The sequence below is a fragment of the Podarcis liolepis genome (assembly GCF_965112155.1).
Source record: "Podarcis liolepis genome assembly, chromosome: 5".
Taxonomy (NCBI): domain Eukaryota; kingdom Metazoa; phylum Chordata; class Lepidosauria; order Squamata; family Lacertidae; genus Podarcis; species Podarcis liolepis.
The window spans coordinates 42337506-42356536 of NC_139556.1; the positions used below are offsets into that span (position 1 = coordinate 42337506).

General features: G+C 42.5%; 1 protein-coding gene across 5 annotated transcripts in view; it reads right to left on the minus strand.

Moving 5' to 3' along the window:
- Positions 1-19031, minus strand: part of INPP5A (inositol polyphosphate-5-phosphatase A) — a 231293-nt gene that overhangs the window by 51010 nt on the left and 161252 nt on the right. For 3 of the 5 annotated variants that reach the window (XM_083505998.1, XM_083505999.1, XM_083506002.1), the window contains exons 10-12: positions 2797-2896; positions 1563-1618; positions 187-261 (exon numbers count right to left, since the gene is read on the minus strand). In XM_083505998.1, coding sequence (XP_083362124.1) covers positions 187-261; positions 1563-1618; positions 2797-2896 — 231 coding nt within the window. The remainder of the gene's footprint in view (positions 1-186; positions 262-1562; positions 1619-2796; positions 2897-19031) is intronic. The other 2 variants (XM_083506000.1, XM_083506001.1) reach the window with 1 other exon arrangement.

Here is a 19031-nt window from a genome sequence, read left to right on the forward strand (position 1 = left end):
ATGAATTTTAAAAGGTTGTGAGCTTATTTCCTAGAAATGTAAAAATAAAAAACCAAGAAATAAAATAAACTCATGTCAGAGACATTAATGTTTTCCACGCTATGCATAGACATATTCCTTGGAGCATCCAGGGTTCAAGAGCGGAGCGTTAATTTATAAAATGCAATTGTACAGCTGGAAACTCACCGCAGTGCCATTGTTATCTCTAAAAACATCTTGATTAAAATAGTCAAAGAGTTTCTTTTCTAATTGTAGCATAACCTGGAAAAGAAGAAGAAAGAGAGCTTGTAAAGTATTTTAAAAATGATAGTTTCACATGGTCATTAACAAGGGCATTCTCCCAAATTGTGTTTCTCAATCCCTGTTTTCTTCACCATTAAATCAAGACTCCTTCTGACTTTTTGAAGCAAAACAAACAAACAAAACAACAACAACCTCCCCACCACCAAAGCAAACATACAAAGCCTTAAGAACAATATAGTTCAGAAACCAGGACTAATCCAGAATGTGGCAGCTAGACTGGTGACTGGGAGCAGCCACTGGGACCATAAAACACTGGTCCTAAAGGATCTTCACTGGCTACCAATACATTTCTGAGCACAATTAAAAGTATTGGTGCTGACCTTTAAACGGCCTCAGCCCAGTATACCTGAAGGAGTGTCTCCACCCCCATTGCTCAGCCCGAACACTGAGGTCCAGGACCAAGGGCCTTCTGGTGGTTCCCTCACTGCAAGACACGAAGTTTACAGGGAACCAGGCAGAGGGCCTTCTCAGTAGTGGCACCCTCCCTGTGGAACACCTCCCCTTCGGAAGTCAAGGAGATAAAGACATCAGAAGGCAGCCCTGTATCAGGACGTTTTTTAATGTTTGGCAATTAATATCTAACTAACTAACTAACCAACCAACCAACCAACCAACCAACCGGCACCCATCTAAGAACTACTTCTCACATTCATTTCTCCCAGTGCAAGTATACTGGCATGTATGAAAATATTTGTAATCCTTCTCCTAGGGATGTCCCAAGAATATCGGCTTCCTGCATCCAATTTCTGGCTAGCAAGTTTATGGAGGGAAGTTGATATTTGCATAACACCTCCTATAGTGTTGGGTTTTGGGAGGGGAGGGGAAGCATAATGTGAGAAGGGCCCTATGTATCCTAAAATTATGTTGACCCTACCCTTATTAAGAAATAATAGTAATAATTTTATTAATTATACTCCACCCATCTGGCTAGGTTTCCCCAGCCATTCGAGGCGGCTTACAGAACATATAAAAACATAGTAAATTACAAGTTCTAAACCAGCCACCGACCAAGTCTGGGCAGCTTTCTCTCTCTCTCTCTCTCTCTCTCTATATATATAAATATATATATTGCAACTCCAAAGATACAAGTGGGTTTCCCCCATGCTGATGGAAGGCTCTTTGATCTTCTGGGGGCTACAGTTATTTGTTAAGTGAGCTGATTTCCCTCCCCCCTGTGGCCTCCACCCAATGCCTGCTCTCATGTGCCCCCCATGTGGTGGAGCTGCGGGGTAGGGGTGGGGTGCCCCCATTCCACTTACAGAAGCCTCCACTGGATCAAAAAGCCTTCCTTCAGGGTGAGGGACACCATTGGATACTACCTAAAATCAACCAACAACACCAAAAATCAGCAGAAGGTCAACTTAAATGCCAGAACAAGCAGCATAAATCAATATAAAACCCATGTAAAAAACAGCAAATGGGGTGGGGTGGGGGGGTGGAGACAGTACAGGCGTCCCTCGCTTATGTGGGGGTTACGTTTCAGGCCCCTGCACGCATCACTGAAACTGTGTAAAGTGGGGAGCACCACACTTTAATAGGGAGTGTATGCAGGGAGGAGAAAGAGAGACTCGTGTGCCACCAGGGCTGCTGCCTGGAAGCCACTCAGGGTTGCTGACCGGCCTGTCGCAAGCCTTCCCTCACTCGGAGCCACTGCCCTCCCACTGCAGTGAACAAGAGGCTGAGAGTGACTTCCAGGCAGTGGCCCTGAATGGGGGAAGGTGCACTGTTTCAATTGATTTGTTTATCTTGCGGCGTCCCACGTAAAAGTGGCCATGCACAAGCAGAACGTCCATAAGTGGGTGGGATGCTGGTACAAAAATCTAAAACTGCCCCACTAGTACTATGATTACATTTATCTTCCACATTTTCCTCCCAGGAACTCAAGGTGGTGTACATGGTTCTTCTTCCGCCTTCCAATTTTCCCTCACAACAACTCTGTGAGGTAGGTTCAGCTAAGAGTCAGAGACTGGCCAAATGACACCCAGAGGGCTTCATGCTGAGTGGGCCTTTGAATCCTAGAATCTCAGGATTCAATACTCTAATCCAGTGCTTCCCAAAGTGGGCAGAAGTTCCATTGCGCAAGCAGGTCAGTTGTGTGAACACAATAGCGGCACTGGATACAACCCCGTATATTCTGCTCTTGACATATTCGGCTTAGAAGTACAGAAGTCGTGTGCTCTGTCGCAGAAAATTGTCAAGTGTTGTTTTAAAGTAAGGAATCTTGACTCCTTGGGTTTTATTGGGATTCAACAAATATCAATAATTTGAGGCTGAGAACCCAGACTATTGAGGGAAGCCCAGTCACTGAATAATGTGGCTCCTCTATTGCCCAGAATTCAAAATTAGACAAATGTTTTTGTAACTAAACGGGCTTATTTATTCCACTGAAGTCAGCAAGTGTTTTTTGTTCCTTGGAATCTAGAATGTAGACCGGGTGGAGGACGTTCAGTTACATCTGTGCTCTATTCAGTGTCAAGGACTGCATTTTGTTACCTACCTTTCGGTCATTATCGGATTCACGGAATATAAGCTTGACTACTTCATTAGTGTCGGCAGCCCGGACAGTCTGCATTGTAGCCTTTGCACAAAGTGTCTGTTAAAGGGAAGCATACACAAAGAGAGAGAGAGAAAAGAAACAAAGATTTGTTTGTTAAAAACATTTTTAATACAACACAACACAGAAGAATTCCACCTCCTTTGCAAAATGTTAGTTGAAGCTACAGAGTAACAGGCAACTTTAATCTGACTAGGTCCATTTATTGCAATGTGTCTGTTCTGAATATGACTACTGTTGGCTCCCACCAGAGTCCCAATTTCAACTCAGTCAAAAAAAATAAGGAGTAACCTTCTTTACTGCTCCTTTGCTCCCACAAAAAATCGGATGCTCATTTGTAAAATTCAAGAAGACAATTTATAGATAGGATAATGCAGTTTCTGAATACAACCCCACAGACTTTAATTGTTCCCCTTACAGTTAGGAGAACTTCATAATCTTTTATACTAGCATATTTATTCCCCACCTATGTGAGAAATTTCACCAATCCTTTGCTTTGATTCTGAAAAGGCAGTTTGGAAGGACAACTAGATTCGTAGGATAGAAAGTACCAAAATGGGAAGCTGGACTGCTCTCCTAAAGAAGGATGGATGTGTTTCAGGGAAGGGTACAATTCCTGCAAAAGCCCACAAAGGAAAATGCATGAATCCCTGTTTAGGATGTTACATTTTGAGTGCAGAAAGCATCTTCTGCCCAGTGCTTCTATGTTAACATCAGCAGCTGCCCTCAGATGCCACTTGGCTTTTGAGTTGGGAGTTCCTTAAGCGTCTTTAAAACTTGAGGAGGCTCAGGGTGACATGGGTTGAGAATCACTGTCCTGATAATAAGTGCTCTGGGTATCCCCTGACCCACAACCATCCTAAGAGGAGGTCCAACTAATTGTCTATAAATTGTCTTCTCCATGGTCTCAAGTAGAGGTCCTTCCTTTCACCTGACAATTTTATCTGGAGATGGTAGAAACTGAACCTTCATGAAAAAAGATGTGCTCTACCACTGAGACATGATTTCCCCGCAAACCAAAATAGAAAACCCTGTGGGTTTTTTATTATTATTATGGTGACTAGCCCTACTGATGTCTTTGGAATCCAAGACAGGGAAGGAAGCAGCAACAGATCTGTCTCCTTTACTCTTTTATCGCAACAAACTCCATGAATTTGGGATCTTAAAAACAAAAACCATTTCAGCTTTCCAAGTGCAGTATAAAAGAAATACACTTTTTTTTTCTTGGCGGTATGAATTTGAAAGCTAACTCTCTTTTTCCTTTGGTTCCACGTAGGTACAACAAAGCAATCTGCTGGAACTTCTACTTGCTTTCATATTCTGAGTTCTGCCACCTAGAAACTACTATGCCGTTACACTGGAGTAACCAATAGGAACCTGCACAGGCTAGATTTTAAAACAGTCATGTCTCAGAAGAACGATGTCATGCCTATTTTAATGTAGGTCAGCCATTTGAAAAAATGCTCCAAAGGCTTCTCAGTTAATGAGATTGTGTTATGGGGAACACAGGCAGAGAAGGGAAAGGTAAGGTAGGGAACACCAAGCCAGTGGAGGCAGCCATTGCTTTTTATTTTCTCCTCTTTAACCCCCAGCTAATCACTTTTTCCACACACCCTCACAATTTGCCTCATACCCCATTTTGTCTCTTTTGACAAGTAATTAACATTTTGCCATCTGTGTCTGTATGCAGTTACCAGTGAGGTAATCCCTTGCCAAGCCATTCCCAAAAGTGAGCCGCCGCCCCCCCCCACTCCCCACTTCTGATGCCGACCATTGAAATTCAAAGCACAAATTAGCTAATCAGGTCAAGCTCCCCCCAAAAAATAGCTCTTTGGACTCATGTGTCACAAATCAGTCTGGTCGCCTTTAAACAGCACACCAGATTAGAACAAGCACCCGAACAAACCAAAGCGGAAAACCCGCTGCTCTCCAAAGCTGGTTTTCTAAAGCCCTAACAAATCGCTCCATCTTTCACTCATTTAAACCTTCCAAATGAGGGTCAATGTGGTCCCCGAGCATCCAAATGCTAATGCGCTTAAGTGCATTTAAGCAGCTTTCTGCAGTGAATGGGCCGAAGAAGGGCTCCCAGAGACAAGGCAGAGTTACTGTCACTGCCGAAAAGTCATTGTAGCCACCCCCAGAGTGGTCGCAATTCAAGAAATTCATGATTTCTGTCTCTTAAAGGCATCTGCTTGGGAACATTCCCCCCCTCCCCACCCCCTGCCCCCAGGAACTGCTTTATATCTCGCAACTTCAGCCTTGCTCCAAAAGAATAATGGTGGTGGTGATGATGATGATATAAAAATGTGAGACTCCTGAGGACCAATGTGAGAAAGAGCTCATGTTGCTTTCAGAAAGTTACCTTATTCACAAACAAGTGATTAGGCAAAGTTTCATTTCTTATACAATCTGGAGAATTCCTCCCCCCCCCACTCCACCCTCCTTTCGCTTTCTACAAAGTCGTAGTCACCCAAGCAGAAAACTATCGGAAACGTGGTGGTTTTTTTTTAAAGGCAAGCCTGCTTCCTTATGAAGGGATTTTTTGTTGTTGTTGGTATTTAAAAAGAAGGGGGGAAAGTAAAACGCTACGAAAATACACTGTTCTTTTCAGTCTTCTACAGTCTCTTGAAGGGTACTTTTTGGGGGGAAAGAAGTGAGACAAAGAAATCAGAATAAAATACCAGGGCTTTCTCGTTTAATTGCAGACAATTGCTTTTTCCTATAGAAAATTGCCATTTCTGCCTTCCAGGGGGGCGGCAGTGGGGATAAAGAGTCCCATGTCTGAGGTTTATACGGCATGGGAAAAATAAGGAAAGGTGCCACAGAACAGAGAAGTACAATCCTCATGGGAAAAGTTTGCATTGTTACAGAACACAGCAATAAACAGATTTGCTATGATAGCACACCTTTTCTTTGATAGGAATGTGAATTTGAATTGTTCTGATGCTGAAAAGTTTAGAACTACTTTTTTTTGGTCCTAATCGTAACGGGTACGGTTCCAATTTGAAGCCAACAGCAAAAATCTTCCGCTAATGTCTGGGCATGTCCAAACAACCTGGCAGGTCTGGATGATGACATCATATCCTGCGATGAAATATTAACAATGGACCTGCAGACTAGGCTCTGAGCCAGGAGAGGGAGATCATCTGAAGAGGGGCACAAGCTCAAGATCTTCTAAAAATTTCAAAATGCATGGAAGTCCCATGGTGTTGGTGATGTGTGGTAGTGTCTGAATTGGGACTGCTGTACAGTGGTACCTCGGGTTACAGACGCTTCAGGTTACAGACTCCGCTAACCCAGAAATATTGCTTCAGGTTAAGAACTTTGCTTCAGGATGAGAACAGAAATTGTGCTCCGACAGCGCGGCAGCAGCAGGAGGCCCCATTAGCTAAAGTGGTGCTTCAGGTTAAGAACCGTTTCAGGTTAAGTACGGACCTCTGGAACGAATTAAGAACTTAACCAGAGGTACCACTGTATATTGCATCCACTATTTGGTAGTGTCTTCCATTTACATCTCTGGGATTTGTTTCCACTTGGGCAGTATAGAAATGAATAAATAATAATAATAATAATAATAATAATAATAATAATAATAATAATAATGCCACTTTAAATCACAGTTAAAAAGCAACTACACAACATGATGGGGAACAGAGTAAAAACCAAGATTGCTTCACATCTCTTTGATTTCTACTGTGCTGTTGGAAGTGAAGTCATGGTTTGGCTTAAGGCTCTTACGTAACAAACCTTGGTCACAGCTTGTGGTTTGTTTGAAGAAAGACAAAGCATGAGCCCAGCTTTGGGCTTCATCAGTGCCTGAGAAAGAGAGAGGGACCACCGGGAGCCCATGTAAGCCACTCTGAGATGTCAAAGGGAGAATGAGGTTTATTTATTTATATAGCCCTATTAATGTGTGTGGTGTTTTACTGAGTACCAGAGGGCAGCCCTCTACACAGATGAAACAAACCATGATCTCTGGCTTAGTGTTACATCCAAACATAGACAGTAGTTTGTTTTGCTCTGTAAATTGTTCTTCACTTACTGATCATAATGCTAAGCCAGGGATCATGTTTCTTCCTCTCTCTGCGCTAGCAAGGAGAGGATGGACGCATTCATGGTAAACCATTAGCTATTTATTTGTCTGTTAACAGTACTTTTAGATTGCCTTTCATCCTATAATTCCAGACTTGGGTTAACTATGGTTTACCATTATGAGTGAACTGGGCTGGTATATAATTCAACAAAGGGAGACAATTTAGGAAAGGGAAAGAAGGATTAAGAATATGCTTTATTTTACTTCGGTAGTTATAATATGCTTCAGAGAGTTGTGCCAAAGAGTGTAATAATCAAATATTGCACTGACTCTTTCTGTTGGCACTAAATAAATAAATACAGTTTTCAAACAGGGTATTTTATTTTGTGTCTCTAAATAAGCCTTATTTACTTATGATAAATACAGATTATATTAGTATTTTTACTTTATCAGGGGATATCCAACAAAGTCATACTCAGAATATACCCATAAAAATCAGCAGACATGTTACTTAACTTTACTTATTTCTACTGTGTACATTACTTCTGTAGATAATATCCAACGGGCAATTTGTGTGACAAGGCTTCTGGTTTCTCCTCTTCTGTTTGCCCCCCAAATCTGCTGTGGAGGTACCCCAACCCCTGCAAAACAGATTTTGGGAGTGTGGAGGAGGAAGGAGAAGCCTCACTGCATGAGCGGATGCCTGGTTGCACTACATTATTTCTCGCTATATAACTGCAGTTATATTTTAAATATAATTGCAGTTTCCATACTTAAAGCATCGCCATCTTCGATATTTTGTTCCACCAGGAATACATCCCAGCTTGCCCATGTTTTTCATGTATATTTAAATCTACCTACAAAAAAATAAAGTTGAAAAGGGGAAATGTTTTTTAATTGTCTGAACCAGGGGTCAGCAAACTTTTTCAGCAGGGGGCCAGTCCACTGTCCCTCACACCTTGCGAGGGGCTGGACTATATTTTTTTTTTTGGGGGGGGGAAATAATGAATGAAATCCTATGCCCCACAAATAACCCAGAGATGCATTTTAAATAAAAGGACACATTCTACTCATGTAAAAACACGCTGATTCCTGGACCATCCATGGGCTGGATTTAGAAGGCGAATGGGCCGGATCCAGCTCCTGGGCCTTGAATTAAAGATGGGTTCTAAAGCATTAGAAAGTTTACTGGGTGTTAATACTGCAGTACTACTTGCAACTATTACAGTTAGCAACAACTGGGGCTACTTGAAGTTTTAAAATCCTATTGGTCAAGATTGGCAAACAACACAAAAAAAGGATGTCTGTGTCTGGATATATTAAACTGGCATTTCCCCTTGTAGACTGCTCTTCTCTCTCTCTCCATGTTCTTTAGCCCATGTGGTGGTTCATGTATTGCAAATCTCACAGCTAATGAAAGCATTTCTGCCTTTCTAGCCAATGACCTGTGAGATGTTCACATTCATACCTCTCTTTTTATTTTTTAAAAATGTTTCTGCAAAATCAATTTAAAAACATGTTAAAAAACCCCAAAGGTGCACTCCTCTGTTGTCTCCTGGGACAGATGGATGCCAACCAACCAACCAACCAACCTGAATGTGCTAGCACTGCTATGTGGAAGCATTTGTTTAAGAAAGCAGCCAGGGAACTTGGTGAATATGTGGCGGTGGCAAGGCATTGAGAGCACAGAGCAGTCTATGCCATGGGGTCTAACTCATGCCCTCTAAACCAGGCTTCTGTCCTCATGTGTGGCGGATGACACTGTCCCATCACCAGTGCTGAAGTAAGATACATCTACCTGTAGGTAGAATGCCAAGCGGCCAGGGGATGGGGACCTTGTCCTTCGCCTCAGGCAGGAAGATGCTTTGTGGTTAGGAAAGGAGTACAGTGGTACCTCGGGTTACAGACGCTTCAGGTTACAGACTCTGCTAACCCAGAAATAGCATCTCGGGTTAAGAACTTTACTTCAGGATGAGAACAGAAATGGCGTGGCAGCAGCAGGAGGCCCCATTAGCTAAAGTGGTACCTCAGGTTAAGAACAGTTTCAGACCTCCAGAATGAATTAAGTTCTTAACCCAAGGCACCACTGTATTTTAATATTAAAGTTGTCAATTTTTTGAATTTTTGATGGTTATACTATGTACCCTCCTGCCCTCAGAGTTATCCCAGGGCAATTACCACCCATCCCCAACATTATGCAAAAAAAAAAACAGACTACAATTTAGTAGGTTCCTATATATCTTCTGAAAGATCCCACAGCCCGTTTTGTAGGATCAACCAGATAGGTGCAAAAAGCAAGGGATAAACGCACAGGGCAGAAACTCTGTGCGCAGGAGGATAAGGTTTAGTAAAATACACAACTTTTCACAGTTTGATAGTGACAATGTACCTTTCTCCCTCATCATTTGAGAGAGGTACAATGCACCTTTCACTGATGAAAGGAGGAAAGGGGAGGAAGTAGACACAAAATATTGACAACTGCTAGCTGGAGACCGAATAGGCTAAAACAGCTTTAGAGAAATTGACCCCAGCAGGTTGCAGAGTGTTCCCTGCACCATGTTTTAACAATAACAGCTAGTGAAGTGCTATTCTTTCCCCTATATCTTCGAGAGATGCTAAATGCGTTTGCCACTTGATCAGACTCCAAGAAGCCACAAATCTCAGGGCACCCCCCCCCCAACATTCAGTGGTGACAGAAATGCTCTGTTCCACTGCAGGAACACATTTTGTGTGCTCCTCTGTTCGAAGTCATACATGCTATTTTAACTCATCTGCTTCCTTCATTCTCTCCAGGCCAGGAGGACAAATTGCCCACAGTGGCTCCCTTTCAGAAGCAGCGCAGCGCGCAAAGAATCGTGACTGAGCAGAAACACAAGGAACAGGCACATAAAAATTCATCACTTTGGCCTCTTGACCTCTTACCACTGGGCTTGGCACACCATGTCTCAAAAAGTAGCACCAGGGGAGAACTAAGCAGGCCGGCTGAGTGAAATTACTGACAAAAATATATCTTGGACACAGGAAAAGCCCACCAGATGCTTCATTGTCTTTGCGGAGAAGTGGTACTAGGAGGGGGGGAAGGGGGGGGGGTTTCTCTGCCACATGGCATATTGGGTGGAATAAGTAGTGTCATTGTTTCAGAAGCAGCTCTGTCACTTTACTGACTGCAGTACAAAGAGGTGTAAAGCAAGATTTAATCCTGACTTTTTAGCTAGCAGATTAAAACCAATCGTGCCAGATGTCCACAAGCCTGTTTAACATACAGAAAGCTTCCACCAACCCACCCCACCCCACCCTGCGAGGAGCAAAGGGGTCTAATGCCATCTTCTTTATTTCACTTACTTTCACCGAAGAAGAAAGCATGCTGTAATGGGTTTTAAGATGGGCTTTAATTTTTTTCCTTCTCCTTCAAAGCACCAGACCATCAAAAACAACCACGCAGACAAAAACAATATATATATATATATATATATATATATATATATATATATATATATATGGTCAAAGTTAAGGCAGGCAAACGAAGTTAATCAATGATACATATTGCCAGAATTGAGGCAGGCTGCATGCCAAAAGAGCATTAGGGGAAACTAGTGCTTGAGCAACTTACAACCTCCTCTTTGCGGATTAAGGGCAGGTCTGTGCTTTATGTATCCTGCAGTGATAGCGTAACCGTGGAATCACTAGAGAACCTCTCCCCCATCAAATTCCCTGGCATCAGCATCAAGCTTTGGGTTTCTTCTTAAGGTGCCTGCCTGCCTGTCTGTCTATGAGGGTGTGCATGTGCATTTGCATGTATTTACAAGGTTGACTCATGCAAATGCCACTTGACCTCAAGAGGAAAGCAGTAGACCCTACCTGGATAAGCAACAAATTGGCAAACTTTGGAACAACACTCCCTTTGCTTCTATTGGAGCTTTGCTGTGGTCCTTTCCTCTGCTCCCCCCTCTAAACCTATCTAGAAAGCAACAGCAGATGCATCATTGGTATCAATGACGGAGGAATGGAAGCGATGGCAGCAAAGGGGAAAACACTGAATTTGGCTGCTTGGGTATGGTGTTGGCTGCCTACTGACTGCAAGAATCACAGGGATCACACGTCTTTGTGCACTACAACATAGAGACTCCGGGGAGCACAGGAAGGGCTGATTTAAACAAGGAAACTCAAGATTCCAATGATTATAGCGTTAGGATGCATAAGCCCCACTGTCCTGCTCCTTTCTGGGGTCCAAAAGGACCCAAGGGTCAGCGGTCACATGTCAATTACACACATGCAAAATGGCTGCCGTCTGTAGTTTAAGAACATAAGAAGAACCCGCCAGATCAGGCCAAGGGCCCATCAAATCTAACTTCCTGTTCTCACAGTGGCCTGTGGGAAACCCGCAAGCAAGAACAGAGTGCCAGAGCACTCTCCCCACCTGTGGTTTCCAGCAACTGGTACTCAGAATGATACTTCCACTGACCATGGAGGCAGAGCATAGCCTCAATTGTGGCTAGTAGCTGTTGACAGCCACAATCTCCATGTATTTTGAAGTCATCTGTGTTGGCAACCATCACTGCCTCCTGCGGAAGCAAGTTCCATAGTTAATGCAGGAATCTCAACTGCAGCATCCATCACAAATGGCCACCTGACCTCTGCTTATAAACCTCCAAGGAAGGAGAGTCCATAACCTCCCGAAGGAGACCGGTCCACTGTCAAACAGCTCTTACTGTCAGAAAGTTCTTCCATATGTTTAGTTTGAATCTCATTTCTTGTAACTTGAAGCCCTTGGTTCTCCTCCAGAGCAGGAGAAAACCAGCTTGCTCCGTCTTCCATGTGACAGCCCTTGAGATATTTGAAGGTGGCTATCATATCTCATCTCTGTCTCCTCTTTTCCAGGCTAAACATATCCAGCTCTTTCAACTGTTCCTCATAAGGTTGGGCTTCCAGACCTTTTATCATCTTGGTCACCCTTCTCTGCACACGTTTTAGCTTGTCAACATCCTTCTTAAACTGTGGTGCTCAGCTTTGGACATAGTATTCCAGGTGTGGTCTGACCATCTTTGCCATGGCCCTCTGGACATATTCCAGTTTGTTCTGGCAACCCTTCTTGGATCCATATTGCTCTCTCTGTCAGGGCAGATTTTGTCCTCCCTAGCACTGTTTCTTCAAGCACAGCCCTTAGCTCCCAGCCCCACCTCACAGGAGTGAGCTCACTTATATGGTAAAAAGTTAAAAAGTGCCATTTGACAACACAGTTGGCATGACTCAGTCTCCTAGGGGCTGAAATGATGGGCTGATTTTGTCCCCGACATTCCAGTCACCTAATCTGGCTCTGATGGGAAAACCCTTGAGAAGAACCTGCCACTATGTGCATAACCATGTCTAGGTTTCATCTCTTGGTCACGCTGGAGAGTGACACAAGTACTGCTTTTAAAAACATAGATAAGGTAAGAGCATAGACATGGTACACACATCTTCAGAATACAAATGAAGCAATAGTCTTAAACAGCAATAACAGCATTTATAGTTTCATATTAGTGTCATATGACATAGAGAAATAATGATGCTGTTATATTTTCAGAGTCTCTTCGGCCCTGAACTGCCACTTATAATCCATGGGAATTCAATTACACTTATATACTTTGAAAATCAATCTCTGAATGCTTTGCAGTGTTCCATTATAAACCTCATTTATGTTACAAATATTTAGTCTCATTTGAAAATATTTTATTAGATAGTCTCTTGGTCCATTAAGATTTTTTTAAAAACTTTTGAAAACTGTACCATACTAAAGATTGCAAATCAATGAGATGTTATTTTGTATCTTTTCCTTTTCATTCTCTATACTGAAAAATATTTTTTTACTTAAAACAAATAATATCTGAACTGCTTTGACATCCAGAAAAAAAGAGAGAGATGACTTATTTTAACAACATGTTGGCAACATGCAACTCTACAGGTACATAGGGATTGGCTGAATTTATATGAATTCCAACACCTATTCATTTTAAAACAATCACATCTGTAGCACACATTGTTGTAGAATGTCAGGAGTGGGTGCTGGGAGCAAGTCAGCAATAACTCACACAGCTTCAGTGAAGTTAACTCTTTATTCACAGAAATAAGGCAACTCAGGAGACCAGACCTAGAGAGCATAGCAACGCTTCCGGGTAGATCTTGTCCCTATGAGGCAGTTGTGAGGACTGAAGGTCCCTGCCTTCCCACAGCTGCCTAAGCCTCCTCTTTCCCCAGGTCCTTCCCAAGCAATCTGAGACTCGGTCAATGTGTCTGTCTCTGCTCCGCCCCCTTCATACCTCTTCTGGTCCTGAAGATCTGCAGGGAGCGGAGCAGGAGGTGGAGACTCATCTCTGACTCATCTCTGCCTCTTGGACCCTCTCCTCTCCAGTCTCCCTCTTCTGGAGATCCACAGCATACTCCCATGCCATTTTCCTCCATTAAACCAAAGCCCCATAACAAGTCCACCCTTGGGTAGCAAAATCTAGCTTTGATCATCTGCAATTACAAATTCATTAGAGTTTAGTCAAGCCACTGTTGCATTCTGGGAAGTACTCATAAGACATTATGAGTTGCACACCCTCTGCAGTACAATGTAGGCAGTACATTGTAGGCAGTACAATGTATATTTGTGGCATCCTCCGATGACCTGAGCAGCAAATTCCATTATTTCTGGGCAGCTGATACTACACTAAAATTGCTACCCAGTCCACCATTAGTAGCCAGTGTGGTGGGGAGGGGCTGCCTTCCTGAAACTCCTACTGGGCTTAAAGTTCTCACCATAATGGGACAACAAAACAGATCTTCAGGTTAAGTCCCCTCATATGGGGACAATAACAGAGATTTACTTACAAGGCTGGGATGCGGGTTAAACCACAGAGCCTAGGACTTGCTGATCCTAAGGTCGGCGGTTCAAATCTCTGCGATGGGGTGATCTCCCGTTGCTCGGACTCTGCTCCTGCCAACCTAGCAGTTCGAAAGCATGTCAAAGTACAACTAGATAAATAGGTACCGCTCCGGTGGGAAGGTAAACAGCGTTTCCGTGTGCTGCTCTGGTTAGCCAGAAGCAGCTTAGTCATTCTGGCCACATGACCCGGAAGCTGTATGCCAGCTCCCTCGGCCAATAAAGCGAGATGAGTGCCGCAACCCCAGAGTCGGCCATGACTGGACCTAATGGTCAGGGGTCCCTTTACCTTTTTGCTTATAAGGCTACCACAACAATTCCTGGAATAATGTATATGATATTCTTTGAGCATGTAAAAAGTATTATTTATTTCTTACCGTGGATTTCATTAACACAGCAGTAGCTTCTGGTCTAACTCTCCAAGTTATGCTGCCCCTCTCTCACATTAAGTATTGTATTAAAAAGTGTATTGTTTCAACATTTTGATGTTTGCCACCCTGGGTTCCTTTGGGAGGAACAACAGGGTAAACGAAATAATAAACAAACAAACAAACAAACAATATGGCCACATTCAGACAATTATATCTCAGCAAAATACGTCATTATAGGCACAAGCCATAATGCATTTCACCAGAGTCTGGAAGAAAGCCAGATGTTTTGGGTTAACTATAGTTTCCTGTTATGTCCAAAACCAGGAAACTATGGCTGATGGCTTCTGAATAAGCTAGGATATGAAGCTATTGTTTAAACTTGACTTAATACCCTGGCCTGTCTGGAAGCCATTCAACACAGCTTCCCAGTTTGGATATAATGGGAAATTAGAGTTAACCAAAGAAACCTGGCCTGCTTGCTCACTTGAATGAAAGGAGCAAAGTAGCTGCTTGTGAGGGAATGGGGCCCTTTCATATCTCAGCTAATTAAGTCAATATATGATTGTCCACCTGTGGCTATAATGTCCCATGATTTATACTATTGGAGGTCTTCCTTTCACATTGTTTCTTCAGGCTTGCACCCCAGCAGTCCAGCTACAAAATGACTTACTAGTGCCTGAGCTTCAGTCAAGAACTGCAGGAATTCGCTATCACTAGATTATTTCCCTCAACACTTATTTCCTACCGCAAAAAAACCCAAATGTGTGCAACTTTTAACACCACATAACTCTCCCCCGATTTCTGAACTGCGCCAAGCAACCTTCTGGTGGGTGGGCTCCAAGATACATTTTACCAATTTTTCATGCCCATCCCTCTAAATGTGACCCTGCTCCTAGGCTTTTATCTCTTTGACAACTTCACGCAGGAAAACATGCAGCTCCTCTGATAGCATGAAATTGGAAACAATGGCCTGTGGAAACAAAAGCAGAGGATGGAGAGGCAAGATGCAGGCTGGGCCCTGCCTGCTTCCCCCCCCCCCCTTAAAGCCACAAACAGATGTTTATAAGACCCGATCCCTGAGAAAGCTGAAAGGAAAAGCCTTGTAAAAGAAATGGACCTTAAAGACAATGGATGGAAGAATCTGGAATAAAAGGCTAGATGAGGCTAGATGGGATTTCAACAGATAAATCTCTCAAATAAAAGCAAGTTGCCACCATGAATTTCAATTGCAGTTTCCCTTCCTCATTTAAAAAACAAAACAAAACACACATTCTGAATCTCAAGCCAAGGATTCCTTCAGACTCTCCATGTATTGCACAAGTCTGATGTCCCTCTCTCTCTCTCTCTTTTTTGTAGAGAGACATACTATAAAAATCAATTTAACCCTACTGGCAAAGAGTGACTTCGAGTTTCAAATTCACTTTGATTTATTGAAACCGCTCTGTTCAGTCCTGAAACAGGAGCCAAAGCTCCTAAGTTCTGGAAAGAGGCTTAGAGCACCAACAGAAAAGGTTATGCTCAGAGAATCTTGATTGGAAAAGGACCTAATGCTAGCTGCTGGTCCCAATTATGTTCAGTTTCTTTTGCTTTTCATGTGCATTATTTTGGGCTGGGGGGGGAAAAGGGGACCATGTGAAGAATCTACGAAGCGCCGTCATCATGAATCAAGCCATAGGTTCTTTTTCACAAAAGGCGATATGCACCATTTGCAAATGGAACAAAGTGCAGAGTGAAGTTTTTGCTTTTGTGATTAAACCTCTCTTCCTCTTTCTTGCAGAGCCTGCTATCCAAAAGGCCCAGCACTATGCTTCAGTGCACAAAATTCATGTATTCATCACAGGGGGGAGAAATCCTTGAAAAATTAGCACAAAGGAGGATGCATAACTTAAAGCCTGCTATGGGTAGCCCTCACTTGAACCCTTTCACATTTACATAGTTTTCTTATTGACACACAATATAAATTGCGGGCGGGGGGGGGGAGGGAGGAGAGACTAAAATAAGCATTTTTTCAACTATTATCAGCTTAGATGCCTATTTCATTTAAGCAGCAACTCTCATCAAAGCAATATGAGGCACAAATATTAGTTTGGGGGACAAACAATTTAGAAACTGGAAATATCTTTTAAGAATTCCTGTTCCAGGACATGTTTCTCTGAACTATTTATCATGCTTAAACTTACTGGTCGGGTCATTGTGAAAATTCACCTTAACAAAAGATGCTGAATCTATTGAATATGTCTGCAAACACACATATTTCCTGTAGCTTTGTCCAGTTCCGAGTAAATGCTCCTGCGTGATAAAACTTCCACACCACAACAAGGAAAAGAGGCAACACCTTTCGTAAGCTAGTGAGGCTGGCTGGGTTTGGCGGACTAGAGCCAGATTTTTGAAAACATTTTCTCCTAAAGTATTATTTACATGGCTACCATCTTTACAAAGTTTGGTTTTAAGAAAGTGTGATTCCTTAACCATAAATAATTTCTATAGTGCATACAGAAATAATAATCTAGAAGTGTGTATGTGTGTATGTATGTATATATGTATATGTGTGTGTGTGTGTGTGTGTGTGTACACACCCACACCCACATATACACACACCCACACACCCACAAATGCCTGTCAGTAGCCAGGCACATATAAAGAAACAGATGTCTCCATATAATGTACCTGTAGCTTCAGAAGGTCAATGTGTGGGCCAGTTTGTGGTGGGACTGTAATTAAATGGCAGAGAATCTACAATTTGTTAAAGGTATCTAAAAACAATAAAATACACAAAACAAAATTTGAGAACAGATGTAACCAAACCTTTTCTGTGGAAAGGCCTGGTGAAACAAGAAAAGTTTTCAGTGGGCATCTAAAAGAGTACAATGATTGTGCCCATCTAATGTTGAAGCTTGTTTTAAAGAAGCCTTGCCCATTTAAGAAACCCAAAGGTTGAGGGAGAGAGAGAGATGCTTCAGTCAGCCCCCCACAATAAAGTTTAGAAAACAACTCTGATTTCCATTCTCCATCTCAATCACACCATTGCTTCCCCACTCCCGGCTTTGGATAGTGGATACCTCTGCAGTAGAGTCTGACCTATTTTCCATTTATTGACTGTCTACAATACAATTCAGTAGTATTATAACGTAACCTATTATGATGACCTATATTGCGTGTTTGTGAATCTTTTTATTGAAAAGAGGTAAGTGGGAAAGTAACCAGGAAAGGTAACTTCTAATGGTCACGAGGCTGGCTGATGTCTTTCTAGGGATCAAAGGGGGAAAGAGAACAAGAGGGGCATAGGAAGAGATCTGTTCCATAGGGATAAGGGAAGAGCTCAGAGATATCAGGACAGTTGTGTAGCGGGTGCGTGTGTCAATGTGCCTATATCTAATTGTACACATATGTACACCCTGTGTTGGTCATCCATCCACTACGAAAGAGGATAGATTGACTGTATATATGGGTGCAAGCAGGTACACTCCTCATTATATACTTCTTGTTGTTTAGTCATTTAGTCGTGTCTGACTCTTCATGACCCCATGGACCAGAGCGCGCCAGGCATTCCTGATGTTGTCAGGCTATAACTCCCATGACCATTGGCTGGGGCTGGTGGGAGTTGGGTCCAACATAATCTGAATGGCCCTACATTGCCTGTCCCTGGCCTACATACTAAGATGAAATGGAAAACAGATATAGGTTTTTTTAATGTATCTAAATTTTGAGAATAAGGAAAAAAGATGACCAGAACTACTAGGATACTAGTTTTCTCAAGCTCCAAATCCACTTGACAATAGAAGCCAGTAGAAATTAATAGGAAATAATAAAAGACAAGCTGGGAGAGGTCAATAGAAGGAAATGAATGGATTCAGCTGGGATTTCCATGAGGGTCATTACCTCGTACTTCCTAGAGGAAGACACCATAAAAGCAAATGATCGTTTTCAAGAACTGTATTGGCCTACCCCCTGGGTTGTTAGGGGAGCACAAGAAAAATCTATTACTGATTGTTGAGAATAACACCAGACTGTATAGGTCAAAAATTGACTGACATCACTCTGTACAAGCAGTATTGAGACACAACAAAGAATCTGTTGTGCTTCTAAGCTTATGGTGCATTGCAATGCAGTAAATGAAAAGCCACTATTATGAGGAGATGTTTATGTCAGTATCTGAAACAAATCTTCTTTTTCCTGGAATAATGCTGTCCTAAACTGTTAAGTGTTGCTCCGATAAACAACATGTGATAAAGATCCTATAATCCCTGCTTGCAGGACCCACTCTTTAACTCATTAACGTGCTGATGAGCCCAGTACAACATTTGTTAAAGCGTTTTCACTTAGATGTTATGACTTCCGTTAAGAAGTTGCATATGGGTTTCATGTGTTATTCTACCATACTACAATTTATTTCTAGGAGCAACAAATAGGCTGGAAGAAGAGGGCACACTTCCTCTAGTTTTGTAGCGTTATCTTCTTTCCAATTCAATTAATATTTTCTATTTTTACCGGCTGTGTCAAGGTATGTCCCCTGCTGTGGAAAATTATGATTTGGGCAGTTTTAAGCCATTCAAACAACCTGGGGGACCACAGTAGGTACGCTGGAAGCTTCCCCTTCCAAACATGGATGTTTGCTCATGGGGAGCTGGGGTGGGCACATACCAGTCAGTTGGGGGTGGATGAGTTACAAGAGGAGGGTGCAATCTTGTCATGTAGGCCAGAATATGATTTTGAATGGACAATAAATATATTTCAACATATTGGAGGAGGAGACTCTAATCACGTGCCCTGTGTGCTGCCCAGGTGCTAAATGGCTTCTACCTCCCTTCTTATGGCTCTCTCTCTTTAAACTGGACAGTTCTTCAGATAAGACACTTCTTTCCTAGAGAG